We start from the raw sequence: 22,864 nt of genomic DNA on the forward strand, positions 1-22,864 counted from the left end.
AGACCGATACTGTCACGTTGATTGATGACTGAAAGTTGAAAAGAAACTCAAAACCCAACTATTTGTTGCCAGAGGTTGAAGTTGCCGGAGATTAAATGGAGAAATTTACAAAACTGTTGGTTATAAGAAGTTTGAGAGAAGCTATCGAACGAGAGGGAGAGAGAGGAGAGAGACGACTGTTTTGGAGAGGATAGGGATGTGAATTGATTTATATTTTTAAAAAGATTAAATTTTTTTTAAAATATTAATTAAATTGACAATTAGCTTAATTAAATTTTTTAATTATATTTGACCTTGCTCAATGTCACATATCCTTTCAGACTTAAATTAAAAGGTGTCAAGAGATTTTCTGAGAGAGCTGTGCGAGAGAGTATCAAATCAAAAAAGTAAATACCAAGAAAGCAACTCAATTCGTACAATACATGGTCAAGTTTGCAAGTTTTTACTGTACTTCAATGCGAATGGTTTAACGAGGCGCTGAGGCAAGTTAATATTGAGATCAGATTAGTAGTTGTGCGGGTAACATGGATAAGCGAACGAAGCCAAAGGGCCGATTGTGCACACTCTGTAATGTAAACCGCGCCGCCCTCAAGCGCCCTAAAACCCTTGAACAAGTACTCTTTTCACTCTTTCTTTTTTTTGCTTTTCATTTTTTTCAAGTTAATGTATTATTGGTCTTACTACATACGTGGTCTATTTTCTTTTTAGTTACCGCATTATTTCCTAATGTAATTGTCATATTTTCTTCAGTTGTGGGTATATGTACACTCTAACCTTTTGAGACCTCAGTTGTGGGTTACTGGGTATGTTGTTGTTTGTTTTTATTTTTCAAGTGCTAAATTTCTGTTCTTTTTCTGTAAAGATATGCAGGGAGTGTTTTTATACGGTGTTTGAAGATGAGATTCATAGGGTTATACTTGATAATCACCTTTTCAAGCCTGGGGAACGCATAGCTATTGGAGCTTCCGGTGGAAAAGGTTTGTACCAACTACTTTACTCGTTCCGTTCATTTTTACTTTTCACGTTTCACTTCTTTAGACTCCAACTGTATCCACTTTGACCAAAATTTTAAGATGTTTTTTTTTTTTCGTTGTATTAGTACGAGAAGGATTGCAACTTATGGTATTTTTTGTATAGTTTTTGGCTATCTAGATTTAATATTTAAAATATTAAATTATTCTATTTCAATTTAGCTCCGAAAAATAGTCAAATTGACTTTTGTGAAGCGTCATGTGATGAAAATTAAAACTGAACGGAGGGAGTATTTGAGAAACTTTGTTGCTGTAGCTGATTTCATTGACCAAAAAAATTGAATATATTTTGTCATACATTCGTGTCACGCCTCCAAAATGGGGTGGGACGTGATTGACATCCAACCTGTAGTACCCGTCGAGTGAATCATGTTCTGATGTGTGTTGGCTATTAGTGGACTTAGCACAACAAGAAATGTTATTCAAGTCTACAATAAGTATAGCCTGGAAAACTAAATTACAGACATAACATAAAAATATTTGAGAGCTAAAACCCACTAGCAAGTCATGAACCTCTAAGAGCTGAAGTCTGAATACAAAACCTCCAGGACATTTTCCTGGGAATTTATAATATCTAAAATAAGTAAGTCTGGAAAGAGTTTGATACCACTAGAACTAATCAATGGAGATTGCCGCTGAATCTATGAATGTCCACTTCTAACCACCACTGTAGAACTTTCTTTTAAGTTTAGGTGGCCGAACTCCATCGCCAAACTTCTCACTGGGCAATATGAAGCTGCCATGGGGCATACTGCAACTGTTTTGCCATCTTGGACTTAGAAGCCTTTTTTGCTTCTCTTGTCCATTGGGAAACTTATTTCATCCAACTTGTATCCTAGTCATGAACAAGTGTTCCAATGGTCCCATTACTCATGTGTGGGCCTGCATGTACTTCGAGTTTAATTCCTTTACTCTCTTAAGCCTGTTTTTAGCCCGAGTTATTTATGAAGTTTGGGGGGCTTACTTTTGAAAGGGGCAAAAAAGTTGCTAACATATAGTACCATTACCATTCTTGACTTTCTTGCTGATGTCCTAAAACAATCCAATATCACTTTACCACTAATAAACTTTGATTTGTGCTATATATTTGCAAACCCCATTAAGCTTGTCAAAATTAGTATTGTCTTCACCCTGGCTAATGTGCTGCTTCTGTAAATCGTCCTATAGTGGAGGCCTGCTCTGTTAACTGGAATTGAGTTTATGTAGGACATTTTTCACTTGTGATAATTGATAAATGCTGTTTCATTTTAAGCATTTGTTTTTCCTCTGTAATGGAATTAATCTCAGCTCTGATGGTAATCGTGTTTTTTTTTCAGATTCAACAGTGCTTGCATATGTAATGTCAGAGTTGAACCGTAGACACAACTATGGACTGGATCTCTTCTTACTATCAGTGGATGAAGGCATAACTGGTTACAGGGATGACTCTCTTGAAACAGTGAAAAGAAATGAAATACAGGCAGGAAAAAAATCTTATTAAGCTATTAGTTTGAATCCGAGGTCTCATTTAATAACTTCTAACTCTGTGATCTCTCCTATGTTTCATCTTTACTTTGACTGGTGAGAACAAAACTGCGCAAAGACCAGATTACGTCACTTCATTTTTTCTTTTCTTAACTTGGCCAACATAGTCTGCGTATGTCTTGGGACATAGCTTTTTTTAGCCATCTTGTGCTAGAGATGTTACAATGATTTGATGGAGACGAGGAATGGAACCTTGTCTTTTGTAAACCATAGTGCCTGAACTAGTCCGAACAAACTTCAAATATGAATATTGCAGTTGAATCATCAACCGATCTTTTCTTGGCCAAGTTTATTTGAAAATACCAGCTGTAAAGGCGTTTGGATTGCAACCATATTTCCTATATTATTGTCAAACAGCAGAAAAATGGTGTTAGAACCATCTCTTCCTTTCTCGGTATCTCAGTTAGAACCATCTCATCCAATGTAGCAAGGACAAAAATGGTGTCTTGCATGGTCACAGACAACACAAAGCGAAAATAGATGGTCGTGACTCTTTTCTACTTCCAGATTCAGTGAGGTTCAATAGAACTTGCTATCTGCAAAATGTTCTCTGGCTTGTGGAATTATATGTTTTATCATCACAACTAAATATCTAAACTACATAACCTGTCAAGATATACATAATCCGTTTCGTTACTAGAATTGCAGGAAAGTCATATATTCACATTGTCACGGGCACAAATTTTTTGACTGCTGCTATTTCATATCCCTTTCCAGGGCATAGCATGGAGCAATTAATTAGTGAAAATTGAAAACAGCACTCCCCTGATGTTTTCTTCTCTCTTTTTCCCCCTCTAAATGACATTGAGGATACCAACTAGTTGGTATTATGGTTTAGTGATGTTTGGTAAGCTTGCATGTCCAAAATTCTCTAGGAGTTTTTCTAAATCTTGTTATAAATTTGTATGTCAGTAGAAATGTGAGAATCCTTCTCTAAGCAATTACTTTATCCAGAATTACTGTGTACTTGTGCTGGTAGGAGCTAGTAGGTATCTTGTGGAATTAGTCGAGGTGCAAGCAAGCTTGCCCGAATACCACTATTAATTTTAAAAAGTTGAAAGAGAACATCCAATACTAGGGAACATAAATTATTGAATATAGGAGTGAATCAAGTCAAATGGAGTGAATGATAGTGAGGATTCATATAGTCGACCACAGCCAACTTAGGACTGGGTCATAGTTGCAGTTTGTTCTAGATTGAGGACCACTCGTCTTCCACCGATATTTCTTGATTCTTTGACTATAGCTTTTTTTTTTTCTTCCTCTCATAATTGCTTACTTCTATTATAATTTTCTGCATGTAGTTACTTGAGTGTCACTTTAGCATCTGTAATTGTCATTTTCTAAGTGTTACAGTGGCCTTGCAGCATCTATAGTTTCTCTACTACATGAGTTTGATTTTTTAACTTGCAAACTTTTAATCGCTATATCTTCTCAATTTATTATGACCGTGTTATTGCTATCTTCTCCTTGCAGTATGGACTTCCTTTAAAAGTAGTTTCCTACAGTGAATTGTATGGGTGGACAATGGATGAAATAGTGAAATTGATAGGCTTGAAGAACAACTGTACATTTTGTGGTGTTTTTCGTCGACAGGTAATCAAATAAAATTGCCTTTGGGTTTGTTGATTATATTTTGCATAAATGTCTCCAACATCTGGTACACAATTTGCACCTTCCCAGTAAGTCTCTATGTAATATACGATATTGCACAAAAGCTGTACAAGAGAAAAAAAAGCTTTTGAAATATTTTGGAACTCTACTTTGTGGCTGACCTGATTTTCTGTTTCTCACTGTGAGAAAGACCAAGCTTAGTTCAGTCTTTTGAAGTGTCTTTCCTTGCGTTCTTCTTGTAGTAAAGATGTTTGGAATATTTTCTTTTCCACCAACAGTTGCAGTTTCTTGATATTTCTTTGAAACTGGTAATGTAATCATATTGATTAGTTTCTGTTTTTGGTAAGGCCCTTGATCGAGGTGCTGCATTGCTAAAGGTAGATAAGCTTGTTACCGGACATAATGCAGATGATATTGCTGAAACAGTCCTTTTAAATATTTTACGAGGTGATATTGCAAGGTATAAGTAATTGTAATTTAGTTCTCTTGTATGATTCTCTTCCCTCTTTTCTTTCCCAAATTATCGATGGGTTTCTTTCCTCTAACAAACCAGGTTAAGTAGATGCACATCGATAATTACCGGAGAAGATGGGCCAATACCGAGATGCAAGCCCTTCAAATACACATATGAGAAGGAAATTGTCATATATCCTTTTCTTTGATAAGATTTTATTGGGCTACCAAGTTGAGTGGACTCTTCACTTCGATGCCACACCTGTGTCAAATTCTCCAAAAATACACCATTTTGAAGAATTCGACAGGTACCTGTGGACATTTTTGAAGAGTCCGAGCTACATAGCTACCCCTTGCTATATACCGTAAGGGGCTGCATCTTCCTTAGTAAAGTAGTTCTCTGATTATGATCACTTATGACTGTGTTGCCTTAACTTGCTGTTACGTATGCATACTTTAAAAAGCTGGACTACTTCTCTACAGAATGTAAGTATGCCTTCTTTGTTGAAGCACTTCAATGTGTGTTGTTTTCATGTCTGTCTACTTTATTCTCTCTTTCCTCCCATTACAATGGAAGGAGACCCAGGTGTTGTAAAAGAGGTGGTGTAAATTTGAACGGCTTAAAATTGCTACATCTTAGATTAGTTCAACATGAAGGTTTCCTCTGAAGGAAATAATATTTCAATTAAGGTTGGGTAGAGGAATTAGCTAGAGTACATGAACAAGAACCTTATATCCGTTTCTAGTCATCAGAAAACAAATCAAGGATGATAGAGAAGCTAAACTATCGGCTTCATATGCACCATCTTGATCTAAGTCTTGGTACTTTCCAAGAGAATAATCCCCAAAAGCAAAGGCTTCTTGCTGACTTATGGCTAAACATCTGCTCATTCTACATGGCTACATGCCTCTATTGAATATAACAATAGTCGTATACCAAAACTAAAAAGAAGAAAGTGCAGTAGGTTACAAAACCAACTGTCCCTATACGGTCTACATTGCAAAAGTGCATCTCAAAAATATTTTGCGTAGACTATATGTAATAGCAGCATTTGAACTACTCAATTATCTGTCGGTGTCTTGTTTCTTTTATTATCTAGTAGTGTGTTATCCCATTTTGTTGTTTATTTTCATGTTATTTGTATGTTATACTGTTATCTGTCCTGAGCCGGGGTCTATCAAAAGCAACCTCTCTACTTCATTTGAGGTAGTGGTATAGATTGCGTATACTTTACCCTCTCCAAACCCCACTTTGTGGGAATACACTGGGTATGTTGTTGTTGTAATTACTCCGTCCCGCCTACTCTGATTGACTTAGTTTTTAGCTTACTCCATACCAAAGACTTGACCTCTTTCTTAACCATGATAAACATTTTTTCCCAATGATTCAACTATACCTATACTGTTACTGCCTTGTATTTTTCCATAATTGACGTGATTTTTTTCAATCAACTGTTCCACTTCTTCAAACTTATTACTCTTCTTACCAATCTCATTATAACAATATATCCACACTATTTTACTCTTAAGCTTTGCGAGTGTTGACCTAATCAATTAGAATGGGACAGAGAAAGTAGTCATTTGGATATTTTCAATCTGCAACCACCTTCATTGTGCATCCTTTGTGTACTTTAACAACATTACATGATCATCTATCAGTAATCATTTTTTTATACTTTTTCTCAAAAAATAACTTTTTGTATGACATACATATAATGTCTATATTATATTTGATTTTTTTCAGTGATGAAGTTAAAATATTTGAAAATTTTACCAATGCCAGACCTTTGCCCATCTATCTATTATGGTTTTACTTTTCATTCCCGATTATGGGACATTTCTTTTAATAAGATATAATCTGAGCACTCATCCTTAGGCTTCCTCCACTGCATGTGTCAAACAGATTTTTAATGTAACTGTCTAGAGTGAGTGGAAGAGCAAGTGCTGGTTTCCTTAAATATGTTGATACCATATGATCGTATTACTAAAATTGTCTCGTTAATTGTTTTAGCTTTGTCTCATATCCTTGTGCTTCATCCTAAAAAGTTAGCTGTATGAAAATGCAGGTATTTACTCCCCTAATGCTTACCGTGGCTTTGCTCGTGAGTTCATTAAAGATTTAGAAAGGCTGAGGTAGTTCCCAGTTGAAATTCTTCCCAAAAAAGAAAATTTCTTCAGTCAGTTATGCTGCATAAGTAGTCTTTGCAAAATGCTTTTGTTCCTGAATAGTAACTCAGTAGTCGTGATGTCAGACCAAGAGCCATTCTTGACATCATCAAATCAGGTGAAGACTTTCGGATCTCCACCTCTACAAAAATGCCAGAACAAGGAACTTGTGAAAGATGTGGTTATATATCGAGCCAGGTAAAGATGATTCTTCTCTGCCTTACATTTTGCAATACTCTAGGGTCGTTTGGTGTAAAGGGATTAAAACACATAATCCCGGGATAAAATAATAGTCCGGGGATAAAATTTTTGGTAGCTTGTTTGGTTGCCTAGTTCGGGATAACTTATTCCGGGATTAAAAAATAGTACCGGGATAAGTTATCCCTCCCTTTGGATGGTATAAGTAATCCCAACATATATTACCTTGGGATAAAGCCATGAAATGGCAAAATTATCCTCCTAATCCTTTGATTATAACTTTTCAAATATATATATATTACTACTATATATAAGAGAATGTGAGATTTTGGTAATCCTCACATCAAATTTTTTGTCAATTTTATCCCTAATTTAAATTTTAATTACTCTACAAATTTTATCCATTTTGATAAATTTGAACAATATATGAGTTTATTAAATGCTACAAAAGTGATGAGTCATAGAAAAATAATAATGACAGCAGAAAAATTATTTGTACAATCAAGTTCAAAATTGCTTCAAGGATTTATTGTCTTTCTATTTTGTAGAAATGTTTATTAATCTTTCTTTAATTTGTCAATTTTTCTAACAAATTTATCATGGACAAGTAATTAAAGTATATTGACATTCTCTTTCTAACCTAGTGCATGCTTAATTATCAAATAAAAAGTTATATTTTATATGTAGCTAAAAATGTTTGAAAATTTAATTTTAAAAAAATATAATTTAACTCTCCAAATATTAATGATACTAAATAATGAAAAATGAGAGTAATTTTTTTTCACATTTTTTTGTGATGAATTCTTTTAACAAAAAATGGGATTATCAATATTTTATAGAATTTAGGACAAAATAAGTAGTTTAACATGAAATATTAAAGCTTCATACACATTTAAGAAATATCAACATAAATTTCTTAACATGTGTTTTTAGAAAAAATAAACTACTAAAGTTAAAAAAAAGTAACTTTTGCAGTTTCTTTTGTATGACTTGATATGAAGGAAAATCTACAAAAATATTTTGTTGAACCAAGTTTTTTAATTATTTAAATTAAATTCTGTCGTTATTTATAAGTTTACTTTATCAATGTTATCATACAATAATTTTCAGTGTTAAATATTTATTATATCACTTTGAATGTTAGAATTTTTTTATAATAAATGAGTGAATTAATATAAGTTTAATTGAAAAAAACTTAATGAAAAAGAATTGAGAAAAAAATGCTGAAGTTAATTCAACATAAGATAAAATTTAATTAAGCTAAATAAGTTGAAGGGTATTTTTGTAAATAAACTATTTATTCTTAAAAAAAAATACAATGCATATTATTTTTATTACCACAAACCAAACAACCATTACTAAATAATACCAGAATAACTATCCCAGGACAAGTAATCCTAGTATAACTTGTTTCCCAACCAAATAATCCCTTAGGGGTCATTTGGTGTGAGGTGCTAAAGCAAATAATCCCAGGATAAATTTTTTAATGCATGTTTGGTTGACAATATTCGGGATAACTTATCTCGGGACTAATAAATAATATCGAGTTAAGTTGTTCACATAATTGGTGGGATTAATGACCCACAAATCCATATTAGCCTCTTATAACTAGTTTTTCAGTCAAAGACAAATTTAATTAACTACCAATTTGTTATTTTTATTATTTAATTGTTGGACTTTTAACTAGCTTTACCGAGGCATTACATCTACTATGGTAAATGGGAAATGGTTGGGCAACAAACCTAGTTATATATCTAATTCCACCTTGAGGGCATTAGTGATATCGATCCTTTAGTCGTCCATATGGTCAAACGAGTAGTAGGAAAAGTAATATAGTCATGTATTGTCATAAATGGAGTAAGTTTTAAGATTTTCAATAGATAGTATAGACTAATTTTTGCATTCCAACTACAGGCTATAACATGTATCAAGTGGTAAGAAAGCTAAAACTTGTCAAGTAACACCTAAAGAGATTAGATAAGCAGCATTTTAGTAACATGTGCATGAAGTAGGTGAGGATAGAAAGGCATTATGCAAGGTTCAAAGTCTTCTCTAACAGGACCTAGTAATATAGTATTATATACTGAATATAAAGAACTGAATGCAAGGTTTAGGCGATCAATTAGCATGGCTAGTTCTTTGAGATCAATTAGCCTGGCTATTTCTTTCCTATGCGGAGAAGTAAAGCAACATGAATTAGACTAGGGTACGAGGTTACTGAATAATTGTTCACTGTCATTAAGCGATGGAAACTCATGCAATCAATTTTTCAAATTAAGTTATGCATGGGCAAATGCAACACGAACCTGATAACATAGCTGACGTTTTTGTTCAGTATTTTCATGCTATACTTGGTGAATCATGAATAACATAAACAACAAATCTTCTTTTACTTTAACAAACTTAAAATGAAAGTTTTTATTTCAAACTAAATAAGATGTAGTAAGATTGTTTTTTAAACACACACGGTATAATTATGGGAAACACATGCAAAAAAAATTAAAGCTAAATAAGATGAAATTTTTATATTTAAAATACACACAATATAATCATGAAAATGCACACACAAAAAAAATTAAGCTAAATAAGATGAAAGTTTTATTTTTAAAATACACACGATATAATCATGAAAATGCGCACACACAAAAAAATTAAGCTACATAAGATAGAAAGTTTTATTTTTAAGAATAAATATTTAAAGCTTGAAAAGAAATATATATATAAAAAAAAAATTAAATAAGATGGAGGGTATTTTGGTAATCAATTAAATTATTCTTAGAAATTATATCATGCATATTACTTTGAATACAACAAATCAAACACTCAATGAAAAATAATCCCAGTATAACTAATCTCAGTATAACTTATCCCATCATAACTTATCGTAGCATAACTACATTCCCAACCAAACGACCCCTTGAGAGTTCTAGCATCTATCTTGAAGTATAATTTGTTCAGGGGATCAGTAAGCTTTCCCTTTACTGGTTGGTACACTTCCCTCAAGGTATTAATGTTGTCATTGTACTATGATCCGTCTCCTTTGCAATAACAAACTTGACTGGTTAAAGTTTCTTCTGAAGAATTTTGCTAATCTGATATAGACCTGCTGTTGTCGGTCTCATGTGACAGATTCCTTTTGTCATCAGCTTTCAAATATTTTTTTTGCAGTTCCACCCTGTAATGACTTCATTTTCCTCGTTTTCTTGTCCTTTATACCTATTAAATTTACTCTTCCTTCTTTTAGGGATGTTATAAATGGTTTTTGTTCTTACTAGCAACGTATTCTTGTAGCTACTTCTTAGTACTTGCATTTAACTGACTGGTTCATTTCTTGTGTAAATATGCAGAAATGGTGCAAAGCATGTGTCTTGCTCGAGGGCCTCAATCGTGGTTTACCAAAATTAGGCATAGGGCAAAGTCGGGGGATCAATAGTGAACGTAATACCAACATGAAACAAGCTAATGGAACACAAAATTTACAAAGCAAGCAGTGTGGAAGTTTGGACTTCTGAATTCTCTTATGTTGCTGCAAAAATTGTTGTACGACTTCTCAGTGATGATTGTTGCCATCTTTGGCTTGGAATAGCTAATAGGGGACTTTAATTAGGAGTAGCATATTATCTGTACAAGGGGTCGTTTGGTACCCATGATTCCGAAATTTATTTTAGGATGAGTTTATATTTGGATAAAATTGATTCATCTAGGGATTAATTTATTTCAAGATTGTGGTGTTATTTTTATCTCTTCTTGAGGGTGGGATAAGTGGGATAACTAATAACAGAATAGTCAATGGAATAGTTAATTCAGGATAACTGTTTTCCAACCAAACGGCCGTCCCTAATGTATTTATGGAGGTTGAAAAGAGCCTCCAAGCTTTTTCATAATCTTCTACTGTGCACTCGTGTACTACAATTTCTCAATGATGCACTCCCAATTTTTATGTGAAAAAGCGAGTTCAAATGAGCTTCGTTCGATGGTATGCTAACATCAATTCTCAAACAAAACTTTACTGATTTAACTTTTTATCTTTATCAACGAGATACCAAATTACAAACTCTGATTTGACTAGATTTCAATACAACAAACTGAATTACGATTGGAATTCGATCATCATATAACAAAGTTAGCTGAAACAATTGAAGATAGTGAAAGACATTTGGGGCTTCTAAAAATGCTTCTCATTGCAAAACTTCAGCAGCATGAATTAGAACCCTCATATATCGAAGAAATTTAGGCAACCATGAAATGTACAGTCGAGATGAGCTAAAATACATGCATAAGCAACACAAGAGCCTTCACCAGTAAATGTGACTTCCTGCACAGCACCTTCATGATCCAGGATTTTCTGCATATTCCATCACAAGCTTCGTAAAATTACACGAAATTATATCACAGGTATATCCAAGAAGCTTAAGCGGCTCTCAGAACAGCAAATTACAAATTACAGTAGATCGATTTCAAATGCAAGTGTATTTTGATTAGAAATAACAACCATAGCTAGTGTAATCCCACAAGTAGAATCTGAGGAAGGTGGTGTCTACGCAGGTGGTGTCTACGCAGACATTAGGCAAAGAAGTCTTTTCTGATAGACCCTCGACTCGGGTAAAGCATTTCAAAGCAAGTACAAAAAGGGAATTCAATAGTAAAGAAGCCATGATGAAAATAATGGGGAGAAAAGATCAATAGCAACTGTATTTCGGTTAGCAAAGAGCATAATTATGACCATACAATACTATCAGCGAAGTAGATGCTCAATCTGTTTGGATCTACTAGCGACATCCCCCTTTTAGAAATATCAAGCTAAAGAAAATTTTTTGACATGTTATATACCTCGGAGGCTCGTAGTGAGAAGACGATATATGAGGGATGCAATCATGTTACTCTCCTGGATTACTAGTACATCCTCACTTTACTAACTAGTAAAATCAATTCTAACCCAAAGTATGAACCCCATGTTTTTTCCACAATCACTTCAATACCTACATATCAGGCATACAAAAACAATCTCACGAACCTCAAATATAAATGGAAGATCCTATTGATCTCCAGAGTGTATTCCAGATGTTGGGCTTCAGACTTTTTCTTCTTTCACTTTTCTCAGATGCTTTATTTAATTGGTAACATGATACATTTCTTCTGAGCAATGAACGCAAAGCTTCTCAGAGTACCGTCTCTAAACCACAGCACGGGATAGTCAATCAAGAATTAATGACATCAGCACACATATGCCAAGTCCAGTTACAAAATTTAGATGTACACTTGCATATGTTACCAAGAGCTTACCTTAGAAGCCACAAACAGTTTAAGGAGCCTAGACTAAGAACAAAACGATCTTAACTAAACACGGAAGAATCAGGATTGCAATTGTACATCTAACAATGCTGAACTTCTTTCCCTTCCAGAGAGCTCCAAATCCTACCCTTTTGCTCCCTTGGTGACTCGAACCCCACAACCTTAGGTTTGGAGGTGTAGGGTGCTTACCATCTGAGCAACTCCCCCGTCTTGTCAACATTTCTAAACTTATTACTACACGAGAGGGTAAAAGATATAAGGAAGAAAAAAAAAATCAGAAAATTGATAGAACTAAACTAATATCATTTTATAACTTCATACTGATCAGATACCACATTACAATTTTTTTTAATTCAGATGTATTAACATACCCATGTAGTCCCACAAATTGAGGCTTGGGTAGGGTAGAATGTATGTCACCTTACCCCTACCTCAAAGGTAGAGAGGTTGTTTCCCATAACCCTTGGCACAAGGAAAAACAATCCACAGTATTGCACTTCTTATTTCTGACTTTGGCATGCTTAGAGTACTTGTTGCTTCTACCATTATTCAGTGCTACTAACCAAAAAACCTAATAGCAAGAGTCTTCTGACGGAAGATATTGCAGCCACACGGCATTATTAATCTAAAAGTAATACTAGAAAGACTCCACATTGACACTATTGATACAACTACATGCAGTGGTGCTGATGCACGTCCAAAATTTGCCAGAATTGACCAATTCAACAATTGACTGCTTCAAAAAAATTTCAAGGCTAGCTGTAGCACAGGAACAACAAGCAAATTTTTCATCACATTCCATTGAATATCGTAGCACTGAGTGGCGTACACAGTATTTTCCGTAATCCTGAAGTGGTGTCGACCTTTAAAAAGTTGAATAAGTAAATTCTTCATAGTAAGGACATCATAATTTCGGTACACATAATTGGAGTTCTACGCCACAAGACCGCAACATAACTTGAATGTAGCAGTTGCTGGTTCACTTGATTTACCTAATGTATTTTAGGGTAGGACATAATGACCTGGTGCTTCATTAATTTTTCTGAATAAAGTTCTAAATTTTTAGAAGAAATTGTTGGCAGTTGTATTCAAACATTTGACTTCAGTGGCGAAGTGAAGCCCTATACCAGGGGGCCAACGCCATTCTTGCTGACAAGTGGTGTCATTTTATTTATATGTAACAACATATTAGAGTTTGCAGAGTATTCGCATACATATAAGTCAAAAAACATTTGGCCAAGCGGTGTCGGATGAAACCGCTTCGCTCAACGTGCCTACGACCTTATTATCACTACTTTTGGATGAAAAACAGGAGTACCGGTTCGCTCATCTAACAACGGCATAGCACAGTGTGCTTGCTGAACCTCTCTTTTTTAAAAAAACTGTGGTGTCCGGGCCAATTTACGTGCACCTCGACTAATTCCATGGGGTACCTATCACCTCCCACCGGCAACAAGTACCAGGTAACCCTATCCACCAAGGCAAGGATAGAGAGGAAGCTGGAATTTGAATCTCAGACCTCATGGTTCTCACCCACTTCGTTGACCACTCGGCCACACCCTTGGGTGCTTGCTGAACCTCTTTTAGAAGTGTAACTTGTTTCTCTGACCCAAAAGTATGGCTACACAAGAACCACAAGCTAACAGCTTCAACTATACTAATCTTTTTTTTGTCCTTGAAAAGGCAATGTTGATCAACTATACTAATCTGTTGCCATCTTTCCTACCAAATTCTAGGTATGGGACAGACGGTATCACCTAACCATGTCAGTTATAAGAATGATAAGAATTCAGGTTCTTAGTTGTCTTTCTTCACGTGAACATTTTTGAATTTCTACAACTGTTTGTCAATTACATTGATACTTGCTTAGCTACAGCAAGATTGTTAGTGTGAAATGTGTTCCAGTGGACCATTTGGCAGTGGTTGTGCTCATACTTATGATTTTATTTGAGATGTCAAGAGTGACAATTACAACACACAATTACGTTTAGCACAGCTTGCTTCATGATTTTCAAGGATTTTAAGGTTCATGCTGAAGCTAGCAAAAGAACACTGTTCATCCATCAGGAATATCAAATAAGGAAAAAGACTTGGTTGGTTTGCTAATGGTGAACAAAATTAAAGTACCTAGAGTCCCTCTATTCCTAGCAAGCTGAAACTAAGTCTGCATAAACTATTTGAGGATATCGTTAGCATAACCAAAAGACGGAAAAATAAATCACTGAAGTATGCTGGGAGAGTTCACTTAATTAATCCGATACATTTGGTATTCAAGCATACTATACAAATTAGGAGCATTGTCTAATAAGGTCCCTTTTAAATTAAAGACTTACACAGATCTTTCTGTGGTTTGCTAGAACTGAAGCACCTTGCAGCAAAGGTGTATCAACGCCTCTATTTGACTAGGTTACATTGTAGGAATCCAAAATTCTGCAATGCATTCTTGTGAAATGCCAGTATAGGAGATATCTATTTTCCTCTCCACTTGGTTTTCTCTACCACTTTGTTGCAAATTTTTGGGATACATTACCATTGCAGCGGTCAGTGTGACAACACAAGATGGAGGATAAAAATGGCTAGGAGATCCAAAACGCTACCACTATCAACTCCAACTCTATTTATGTGGATTGTTTTCAAGTGTTCAACTGGTGAATAGAGTTTTAAACAAACTTGTGCATCAATTGTTTTGCTGAAGAACCAAAAAAACTAGCTGGAAGCTAGTTTTGTTCAAGAAGAGTTGTTATAGTTGAAGTTAATTAAATTTAAGGCAATAGATTAGAACAAATAGAGAATATCTGTTACAGCTTTAGTCTTTAAAGAAGAGGAAAAAAAAACGAAATGACTGAATTAATAACTAAAAGTGCTTAAAATAAAACCATTAGCAACAGTACTTATACATGCATCAAAATTATAAAAACACAACCATCAAAGCACTTCCATGGATAAAAAAGAAACGATAATGTGTGTATTTATATAACATGAGAGGCCAAGGAAGTATAAATTTCAATACCTTTAATTTGAATATTAATTCCTCATCATGTCAATGCCAAATTCCACTCACAAGGACAGGGATCAATAACCAATATAGCTCGGATCTCCAAGGTACTCAGCAATTTGTTCAAGCCGCACTTTGAGCAACTCCTTTGTATCACCATCTCGGACGATTCCAGTCTCACTTTCACTATCCTTCTCAACCAATTGGCCATACACACCTTTGTGCCTACCATACAGAACAAGAACCGGACCACCACGCTTTGGAAGAGCTGTCTCAAGCAATTCCTGATCCACACCTTGTATCAACTCCCTAGTTTCATCCATACATATATCACAACTTGTCGGCCCAACCACATCCATAATTTCCCCTTTCTTTAGATACAATCTTCCCCTTTTCAAATCCTTACTTATAATCCTAACTCTAATATGACTGGCAAGCCAAGAAGATACTTTATCACTCCTTTCATCTCTACTTCTTCTGCTTTCCTTTTTCCTCTCCGTTGTTGCTTCGTCTCTATGTTTTCTAGCCCCATCAAGATTACTCTTTTCTTCTCTAATCTTCAATTCTGACAACTTCCTCAAGCACCTCTCTTCCTCCACTGAACCCAATTCAGCCACATCCCGTGCCTGAAGTTTCACCTCTTCGCCTCGTCTCCCAAGCTTCAAAACCACCGAATCCCCACCGCTTTTCACCTCCAAAACTATTCCTTTCATCCCCATTTCCTTTCCTCTCACTACCCTCACTTCCTTCCCAACATATAACCCTTTCTTCCCCATATTACAATCACTCTTATCCACGTTAACACTTCCTTCACCTTTACTACTAGGTTTTGGCACTTCAGGTATAAACCCAATCCCTTCTTTAGCTGTCCACCTTTTATACTCAACAACTTTAACATCCTCTTTCGCGTTCCTACCTATCCCTCTACCTTCAACCCAACCATAACCTTTCAATAAAGCAGCTCCATATCCCTCCACTGGCATATCAGTATACTCATCAATCCCATTGTGCTCTGGTAACCTCTTCAAATCCTCCTTAAACTTATGCAACATCGGATCAATCATCTGCTTCGTGTTCGTATTCACGTTCACGTTCTGGTTAGGGTTAGGGTTTTCAGATTGGCGCACATTGAGTCCGTAACTGATTCCATCCGCCGCCGGTTCAACAGAACATCCGGAATCAATTTCGAATTGAAGCGGTTGATCGGCGGCGGAGGAATCGGGTTGGAGAGGGAGATCGAGATTTTTCATCCGTTTGATAGGGCGCCATTCGTTCTGTTTTGGGGGAATTATAAGTGTATCTTTAGTGGAACTCGCCGGAGCTTTGGAAGGGTCGTATTCGGTGACGTACTCTTTGACGGTGGAGTTGGAGGAGTTACGGTGGGGATCTTCGCCGGAGAAGGTTTGAGAGGAAGACGGGGGCGGCCGATTTCTGAGGGTTGAAGATGGCTTTGAAGAGAGAGAAAACGAGAGCTTCATCGGAGACAGCGACGGAGATATTCAACGTCGGCGGGGCGAAATTGCCGATATCTGGTAAACCGAGAGATAAAAGGGTAGTAGGGAATTGAAGAATGATTAACACCAGAGTGTACCTGCGAAAAGGTCATAAATTACCCAAACTCCCAGAGGGTTCTTGCTACATTACATGAAATCCTAAACCTATAAGAAAATGGAAAAGCATCGAATTTTATATCTCTACTTTAAAAAACTAATCAAATATATCTGATTAAATTTATCCTCCTATGAGGTCAAATTTACTCTTTTATTTTAAAAAATTGACTAAATATCCTTTATCATACTTCACAATCAAATTTATCATCAATATCATATTTTAGAGCCAATTTTATTCTTATAGTTAAGAAACTTTTTCACATATTCCCTTCATTTAATAGAAAAGTTCAAATCAACATTAAATATTTCATCTTTTTAAAAACAAAACACATCCTAATCTAACCTACTCGATTCGACTTGAACAACACAAAAAGCACACACAAACATATTCTCTCAGTTTTGTTGATCAAACTTTCCTAACGAGATTAAATCAATAGATATTTTATCAGTGCATAACTCATGAAAATGGATATGCATCAGTGCAAACAAAAACAATTTTACCCCTGCATCAATGCAAAACTCATGAAAAATAACATTTAGCGGTCAAATCTAACAGATTAGGTTCACTGAATATTTCTCTGGATGATTGAGTTAAGATATTTCTTTATGTGTCAATCATAACATCTCTTCATTCTTATGTCTTTATATATACAATTTGAATTTATATAAATTTTTCATCTATGTTATTTGTTCAAAAAACTTATCCACTGATTTTCAAAATCTAGATTCACATAGAATTGCATGTCAAATATTTTAAAATTTTAAACATAATTGGAACTGAAACAAAGTTTGTAATAGACATTTTCTTTAGTTTTATGCTGCTGCATTATTTCATTCCATTTTACTTTTTGTTCCTTAGTAAACAACCTACCAACACTACATGTTGAAAGATAAATATATTTGTTTGTTAGGAGAATTCGAGCAACAGAACTGAGGGAGAAGTATATTTATTTGTTTATTTTTGGTGATTCGAAACGAACGGGTTAGATTAGGGTATGTTATATTTTTTTTAAAAAATAGGTTATTTAATGTTGATTTAGACTTTTCTGTTAAAAAAAGGATATATGTGAAAAGTTTCTTAACAAAAGGGATAAATTTGGCTCCAAAGTATGATAAAGAGGGTAAATTTGGCTCCAAAGTATGACAACGAGGGTAAATTTGACTCCAAAGTATGGTGAATGGTATAGTTTAGCCAATTTTGTAAAGTAGAGGGGTAAATTTGATAGCAAAGTATGACAACGAGGATAAATTTAACTCCAAAGTATGAAGAGAGATATATTTAACTAATTTTTTAAAGTAAATGAGTAAATTTGACCCTTTTTCCTTAAAGAAAGATTATATAAAATTTCTGATTTGTAGATTTACACTTGATACATATCAGTCTCTTTCACGTATGTATACATCTGATATAACATATCAGTCGCCTTCCACGGCCGCAAATTACTTCATCTTTGTCACCTCAAATCGTATGACATAATATTTCAATTTTTTTTTATATCTTTGGCATTTCTCACTACGAGCTCCCTACCCTATCTCTCTCTAACGGCTCTCTCTCTTTCTCCCTACCCTATCTCTCTCGCTCGCCCCGGTCCCTGGCCCCCATCGCCGTCGCCGACCGTCGGCGCCGACCCGATCCGACCTCCGGTCCCGACCTCCGGTCGCCAGCGCTGACCTCCGGCGCCGCTCTAATGGCTCTCTCTCCGATCCCCGGCCCCCGTCGCCGTCGCCGACCTTCGGCGCCGACCCGACCCGACCGCCAGCCCCGACCTCCGGTCCCCGACGCCGACCCCCGTCGCCGCTCCCCGCTACCCTCCGTCGCTGACCTCCGATGCTAAGCCGTTCCCGCCCCCCCAGCGGGGTACACCAGCCCTCCCCCCACCTCGACCTCCAGCCAGCCGCCGCCCGGTCTCCAGCCGCCAACTCGGTCTCCAACAGCCGAAGCTCGGTCTTCAGCCGCAGCTCCGTCTGCACCCGCCGCCCCCTCTTCAGTAGCCGCAGCTCCATCTCAGCACCGGAATCCCCCGGAAGCCGGTCAACACTGGGATTGGTTTCCGGCTTGGTCTACAAGCGTAATCCGATGACTTCTAACCTTTGTTATTTCGTTATTTCATATTTCATTTTATTTCATTATTTCATATTTCATTCTTCGTATTATGCTAGTAGTAGCCCCTGTACCTTGACTTGCGTGGGATTTGTGGATATTGTCTGTTGTCTGTTGTTGCTGTTGCTGTGGTCATTTCTTGCACCGCTTTGGATTGGGTTATCGGTTGGGAATCTGTATTTTCTTATACTTTCGTGTAGTTGTGGTTGTGGGCGGTAATGGGTGGATAGGGTCATGTCCGAGGGGGTTGGGGCGTGGGGCCGTGGTGGGGGCGGAGGATGAGGAGAGGGGAGTGGGAGGGAGGCCAAGGTTTGGCCGCGGTGGGGGAGGGGGGGGTGGGGTAGTGGAGGGCGTGTGGATAGTGACGGTAGGCTGAGGGTTGGGTCTTGGAATATAGGGACCCTTCAGGGTAAGTTCATAGAGCTTGTGAAGATTCTTAGGAAGAGGAGGATCAACATTGCGTGTGTTTAAGAGACCAAGTGGGTAGGGTCTAAAGCTAGGGAGGTGGATGGTTACAAGCTGTGGTACGCTGGGAGCGAGAGGCATAGGAATGGAGTTGGCATCTTAGTAGATGAAGAGCTTAGAGGTCAGGTAGTAGAGGTGAAGAGGATCAACGATAGGTTGATGACTATTAAGTTGGTCATTCGGGAGTTTACCCTGAACGTGTGTAGTGCTTATGCGCCGCAAGTGGGATCGGAGGGGGAGGAGAAGATGCGGTTTTGGGAGGCTTTGGAGGAGGTGGTGAGAGGCGTGCCTAGTTCGGAGAAGATTGTTGTAGCAGGGGATTTCAACGGGCACATCGGGGCGTTATCGGGAGGCTTTGGTGATGTGCATGGTAGTTCTGGTTTTGGGGAGAGAAATGAAGAGGGGGTTACCCTATTGGAGTTTGCGAGGGCCTTTGGGCTGGTGGTGGTGAATTCGGGCTTCCCGAAGAAGGACGAGCACCTGATCACCTTTCGAAGTGCGATAGCCAGGACCCAGATTGGCTTTTTGTTGCTTAGGAAAGGAGATAAAGCGTTGTGTAAGGACTGTAAAGTCATCCCGAGTGAGAATCTTTCGACCCAGCATAGGCTCTTGGTTATGGATTTGGGTATAAAGAAGAATAGAAAGAGGAGGAGTAAGGAGTGTAGACCTAGAATTAAGTGAGGCGGCCTGACACCAGTGAATGCGTGGGAGATAGGGGAGAGGTTGGCGGGAATGGGGGTGTGGGAGTGTAGGGGGGACGTGAATAGTATGTGAGACAGGGCGGCAAGGTGCATCAGGGAGAATGCTAGTGAGGTGTTGGGTGTTTCTAGGGGCCGGGCCGGGCACCATCGGGGGGATTGGTGGTGGAATGAAGAGGTGAAAAAGAAAGTGGGGACCAAGAAAGGGGCGTATGCTAAGTTGGTGGAGAGTAAGGACGAAGAGGAGAAGCGGGTAAACAGGAAAGAGTACAAGCTAGCGAGGAAGGAGGCTAAGTCAGCAGTCACGGCAGCTAAGACGGCCGCTTTTGAGAGCTTGTATGCAGGGTTACAGGGGAAAGGAGGGGAGAAAAAGTTGTTTAGACTCGCTAAGGCTAGGGAGAGGAAGGGTCGTGACCTCGATCAGGTGAGGTGCATTAAGGGGGAGGACGATAGAGTGTTGGTGGAGGACGGCCACATTAAGAATAGATGGCAGTCGTACTTTCATAGGCTCTTGAATGACGAAGGGGATAGAGCTATTGTGTTAGGGGAACTGGAGCACTCAGAGGAGTGTCGGGATTTTAGCTATTGTAGACGTTTTAAGGTAGAAGAGGTTAGACAGGCTGTTCGCAGGATGCGAAGGGGTAGGGCGACGGGGCCGGATGAGATACCGGTGGAGTTTTGGAAGTTTGTTGGAGAGGCTGGTGTAAGGTGGTTGACTGGATTGTTTAATGAAATCTTCAGGACGGCAAAGATGCCCGAGGCTTGGAGGTGGAGTACCATGATCCCTCTCTATAAGAATAAGGGGGACATTCAGAGTTGCAATAACTATAGGGGGATTAAGTTATTGAGTCACTCTATGAAGATCTGAGAGAGAGTGGTCGAGGTGAGGCTGAGACGGATAGTGTCTATTTCGGAAAACCAGTTCGGATTTATGCCCGGCCGCTCGACGACGGAGGCAATCCACCTGGTACGGAGGTTGGTGGAATAGTATAGGGAAAGGAAGAAGGATCTGCACATGGTGTTTATCGACCTGGAGAAGGCTTACGACAAAGTGCCCAGGGAGGTGCTTTGGAGATGCTTGGAGGTGAGTGGAGTACCGCTGGCATATATCAGAGCAATTAAGGATATGTATGATGGAGCGAAAACCCAGGTGAGGACGGCGGGAGGAGACTCAGAGCATTTCACTGTCCTGACAGGATTGCACCAGGGATCTACTCTTAGTCCCTTTTTGTTTGCGTTGGTGATGGATGTGTTGACGCGGCATATTCAAGGGGAGGTGCCGTGGTGTATGCTTTTTGCAGACGATGTAGTTCTGATAGATGAGACCCGAGGGGGTGTGAATGACAAATTAGAGGTGTGGCGGCAAACTCTTGAGTCTAAAGGGTTCAGGGTGAGCAGAAGCAAGACAGAGTATGTGGAATGCAAGTTTAATGACGTGAGGCGGGAGAATGAGGTAGTAGTGAAGCTGGAAGCACAGGAGGTATGTAAGAGGGATAATTTCAAGTATCTTGGGTCCGTGATCCAGAGTAACGGTGAGATTGACGAGGATGTCTCGCACCGTATTGGGGTGGGATGGATGAAGTGGAAGCTCACGTCGGGGGTGCTGTGTGATAAGAAGGTGCCGCCCAAGCTAAAAGGCAAATTCTACAGGGTGGTAGTCCGTCCGGCCTTGTTGTATGGAGCGAAGTGTTGGCCAGTTAAGAACTCCCACATCCAAAAGATGAAGGTGGCAGAAATGCGGATGTTGCGCTGGATGTGTGGGCTGACTAGAGGGGATAGAGTTCAGAATGATACTATCCGGGAGAAGGTTGGTGTGACTTCAGTGGAGTGCAAGATGCGGGAAGCCCGATTGAGATGGTTCGGACACATGAAGAGGAGGGGCATGGATGCCCCCGTCCGTAGGTGTGAGAGGCTAGCGTTGGATGGTTTTAGGCGGGGTAGGGGTAGGCCGAAGAAGTACTGGGGTGAGGTGATTAGGCGGGACATGGAGCAGTTACAGCTCACCAAGGACATGACCCTAGATAGGAAGGTCTGGAGGACACGAATTAGGGCAGAGGACTAGGGCCAGTTTGGGTCGCTAGTGTAGGGAATTACTTGGTGGGGGTTTTATTCCTGTTATGATTCCGTGTTCCGTGTTTCATGTTTTATTACGAATCTATGTGCTCTCCTCTGCTTTTCTCTGTTTTATATTACTTATGGGTGCCGTATTTATGTTATGTAATCTGCTTCTGTGCTTTACTATGTGTTTGTGTGGTATCTCGTGCCTTGAGCCGGGGGTCTATCGGAAACAACCTTTCTACTTCTTTAGAGGTTGAGGTATGGACTGCGTACATCTTACCCCCCCAGACCCCACTAGGTGGGAATACACTGGGTTTGTTGTTGTTGTTGTTGGCATTTCTCACTATCTCAAACTTCAAATACTTCAAATTTTTTATCTTTTTTTCTTCCCCCAAAAATGTGAATACCATATTAAAAGTGTAAAGGGCTTTAAAAATATTGTTTGAACTTTTTGACCTTCATTAAAAGTCTTCGCTTTATACAAAATCATCTTTTTACCTATAATTATTATTTAATTAAATATATGAAGGATTAATGTTAGTAGGCTTTCTTTTTCTTATATATGTGAAAAAAAAAGGTTTTAAACTAATTATTCTATTTTTTTTTTTAAAAAAAAGCTTTTTCATATAAACAACGACAAACCTACCTAAATTTACTAA

At 38.0% G+C, this 22,864-nt stretch overlaps 2 protein-coding genes across 2 annotated transcripts; one reads left to right on the top strand and one right to left on the bottom strand.

The window, feature by feature from the left end:
- Positions 1-301: 301 nt before the first annotated feature.
- Positions 302-10,726, top strand: LOC107871449 (cytoplasmic tRNA 2-thiolation protein 1). Its single transcript, XM_016718389.2, has 10 exons — positions 302-614; positions 863-977; positions 2,348-2,490; positions 4,032-4,151; positions 4,517-4,629; positions 4,723-4,815; positions 5,068-5,108; positions 6,689-6,755; positions 6,875-6,986; positions 10,334-10,726. The coding sequence occupies exons 1-10, from the start codon at positions 525-527 to the stop codon at positions 10,496-10,498; spliced, it is 1,059 nt and encodes a 352-aa protein (XP_016573875.2). The 5' UTR covers positions 302-524; the 3' UTR covers positions 10,499-10,726.
- A 251-nt stretch (positions 10,727-10,977) lies between these two features.
- LOC107871458 (protein MOS2) lies at positions 10,978-16,969 on the bottom strand. The gene is made up of 2 exons (XM_016718399.2): positions 15,289-16,969; positions 10,978-11,331 (listed from the first exon to the last, which is right to left on the bottom strand). Exon 1 carries the CDS (start codon positions 16,749-16,751, stop codon positions 15,351-15,353), a length of 1,401 nt encoding a protein of 466 aa, XP_016573885.2. The 5' UTR covers positions 16,752-16,969; the 3' UTR covers positions 10,978-11,331; positions 15,289-15,350.
- Between the last annotated feature and the right edge of the window lie 5,895 nt (positions 16,970-22,864).

Source organism: Capsicum annuum, chromosome 1 (assembly GCF_002878395.1).
Source record: "Capsicum annuum cultivar UCD-10X-F1 chromosome 1, UCD10Xv1.1, whole genome shotgun sequence".
Lineage (NCBI taxonomy): Eukaryota > Viridiplantae > Streptophyta > Magnoliopsida > Solanales > Solanaceae > Capsicum > Capsicum annuum.

Bases quoted from the DNA above. Each gene is read 5' to 3' on its own strand.
- LOC107871449 (XM_016718389.2), top strand. From the start codon at position 525: ATGGATAAGCGAACGAAGCCAAAGGGCCGATTGTGCACACTCTGTAAT. The intron at 615-862 runs GTACTCTTTTCA...TTTTCTGTAAAG, and splicing joins GCCCTAAAACCCTTGAACAA to ATATGCAGGGAGTGTTTTTA. The intron at 2,491-4,031 runs GCAGGAAAAAAA...TTCTCCTTGCAG, and splicing joins TGAAAAGAAATGAAATACAG to TATGGACTTCCTTTAAAAGT.
- LOC107871458 (XM_016718399.2), bottom strand. From the start codon at position 16,751: ATGAAGCTCTCGTTTTCTCTCTCTTCAAAGCCATCTTCAACCCTCAGA.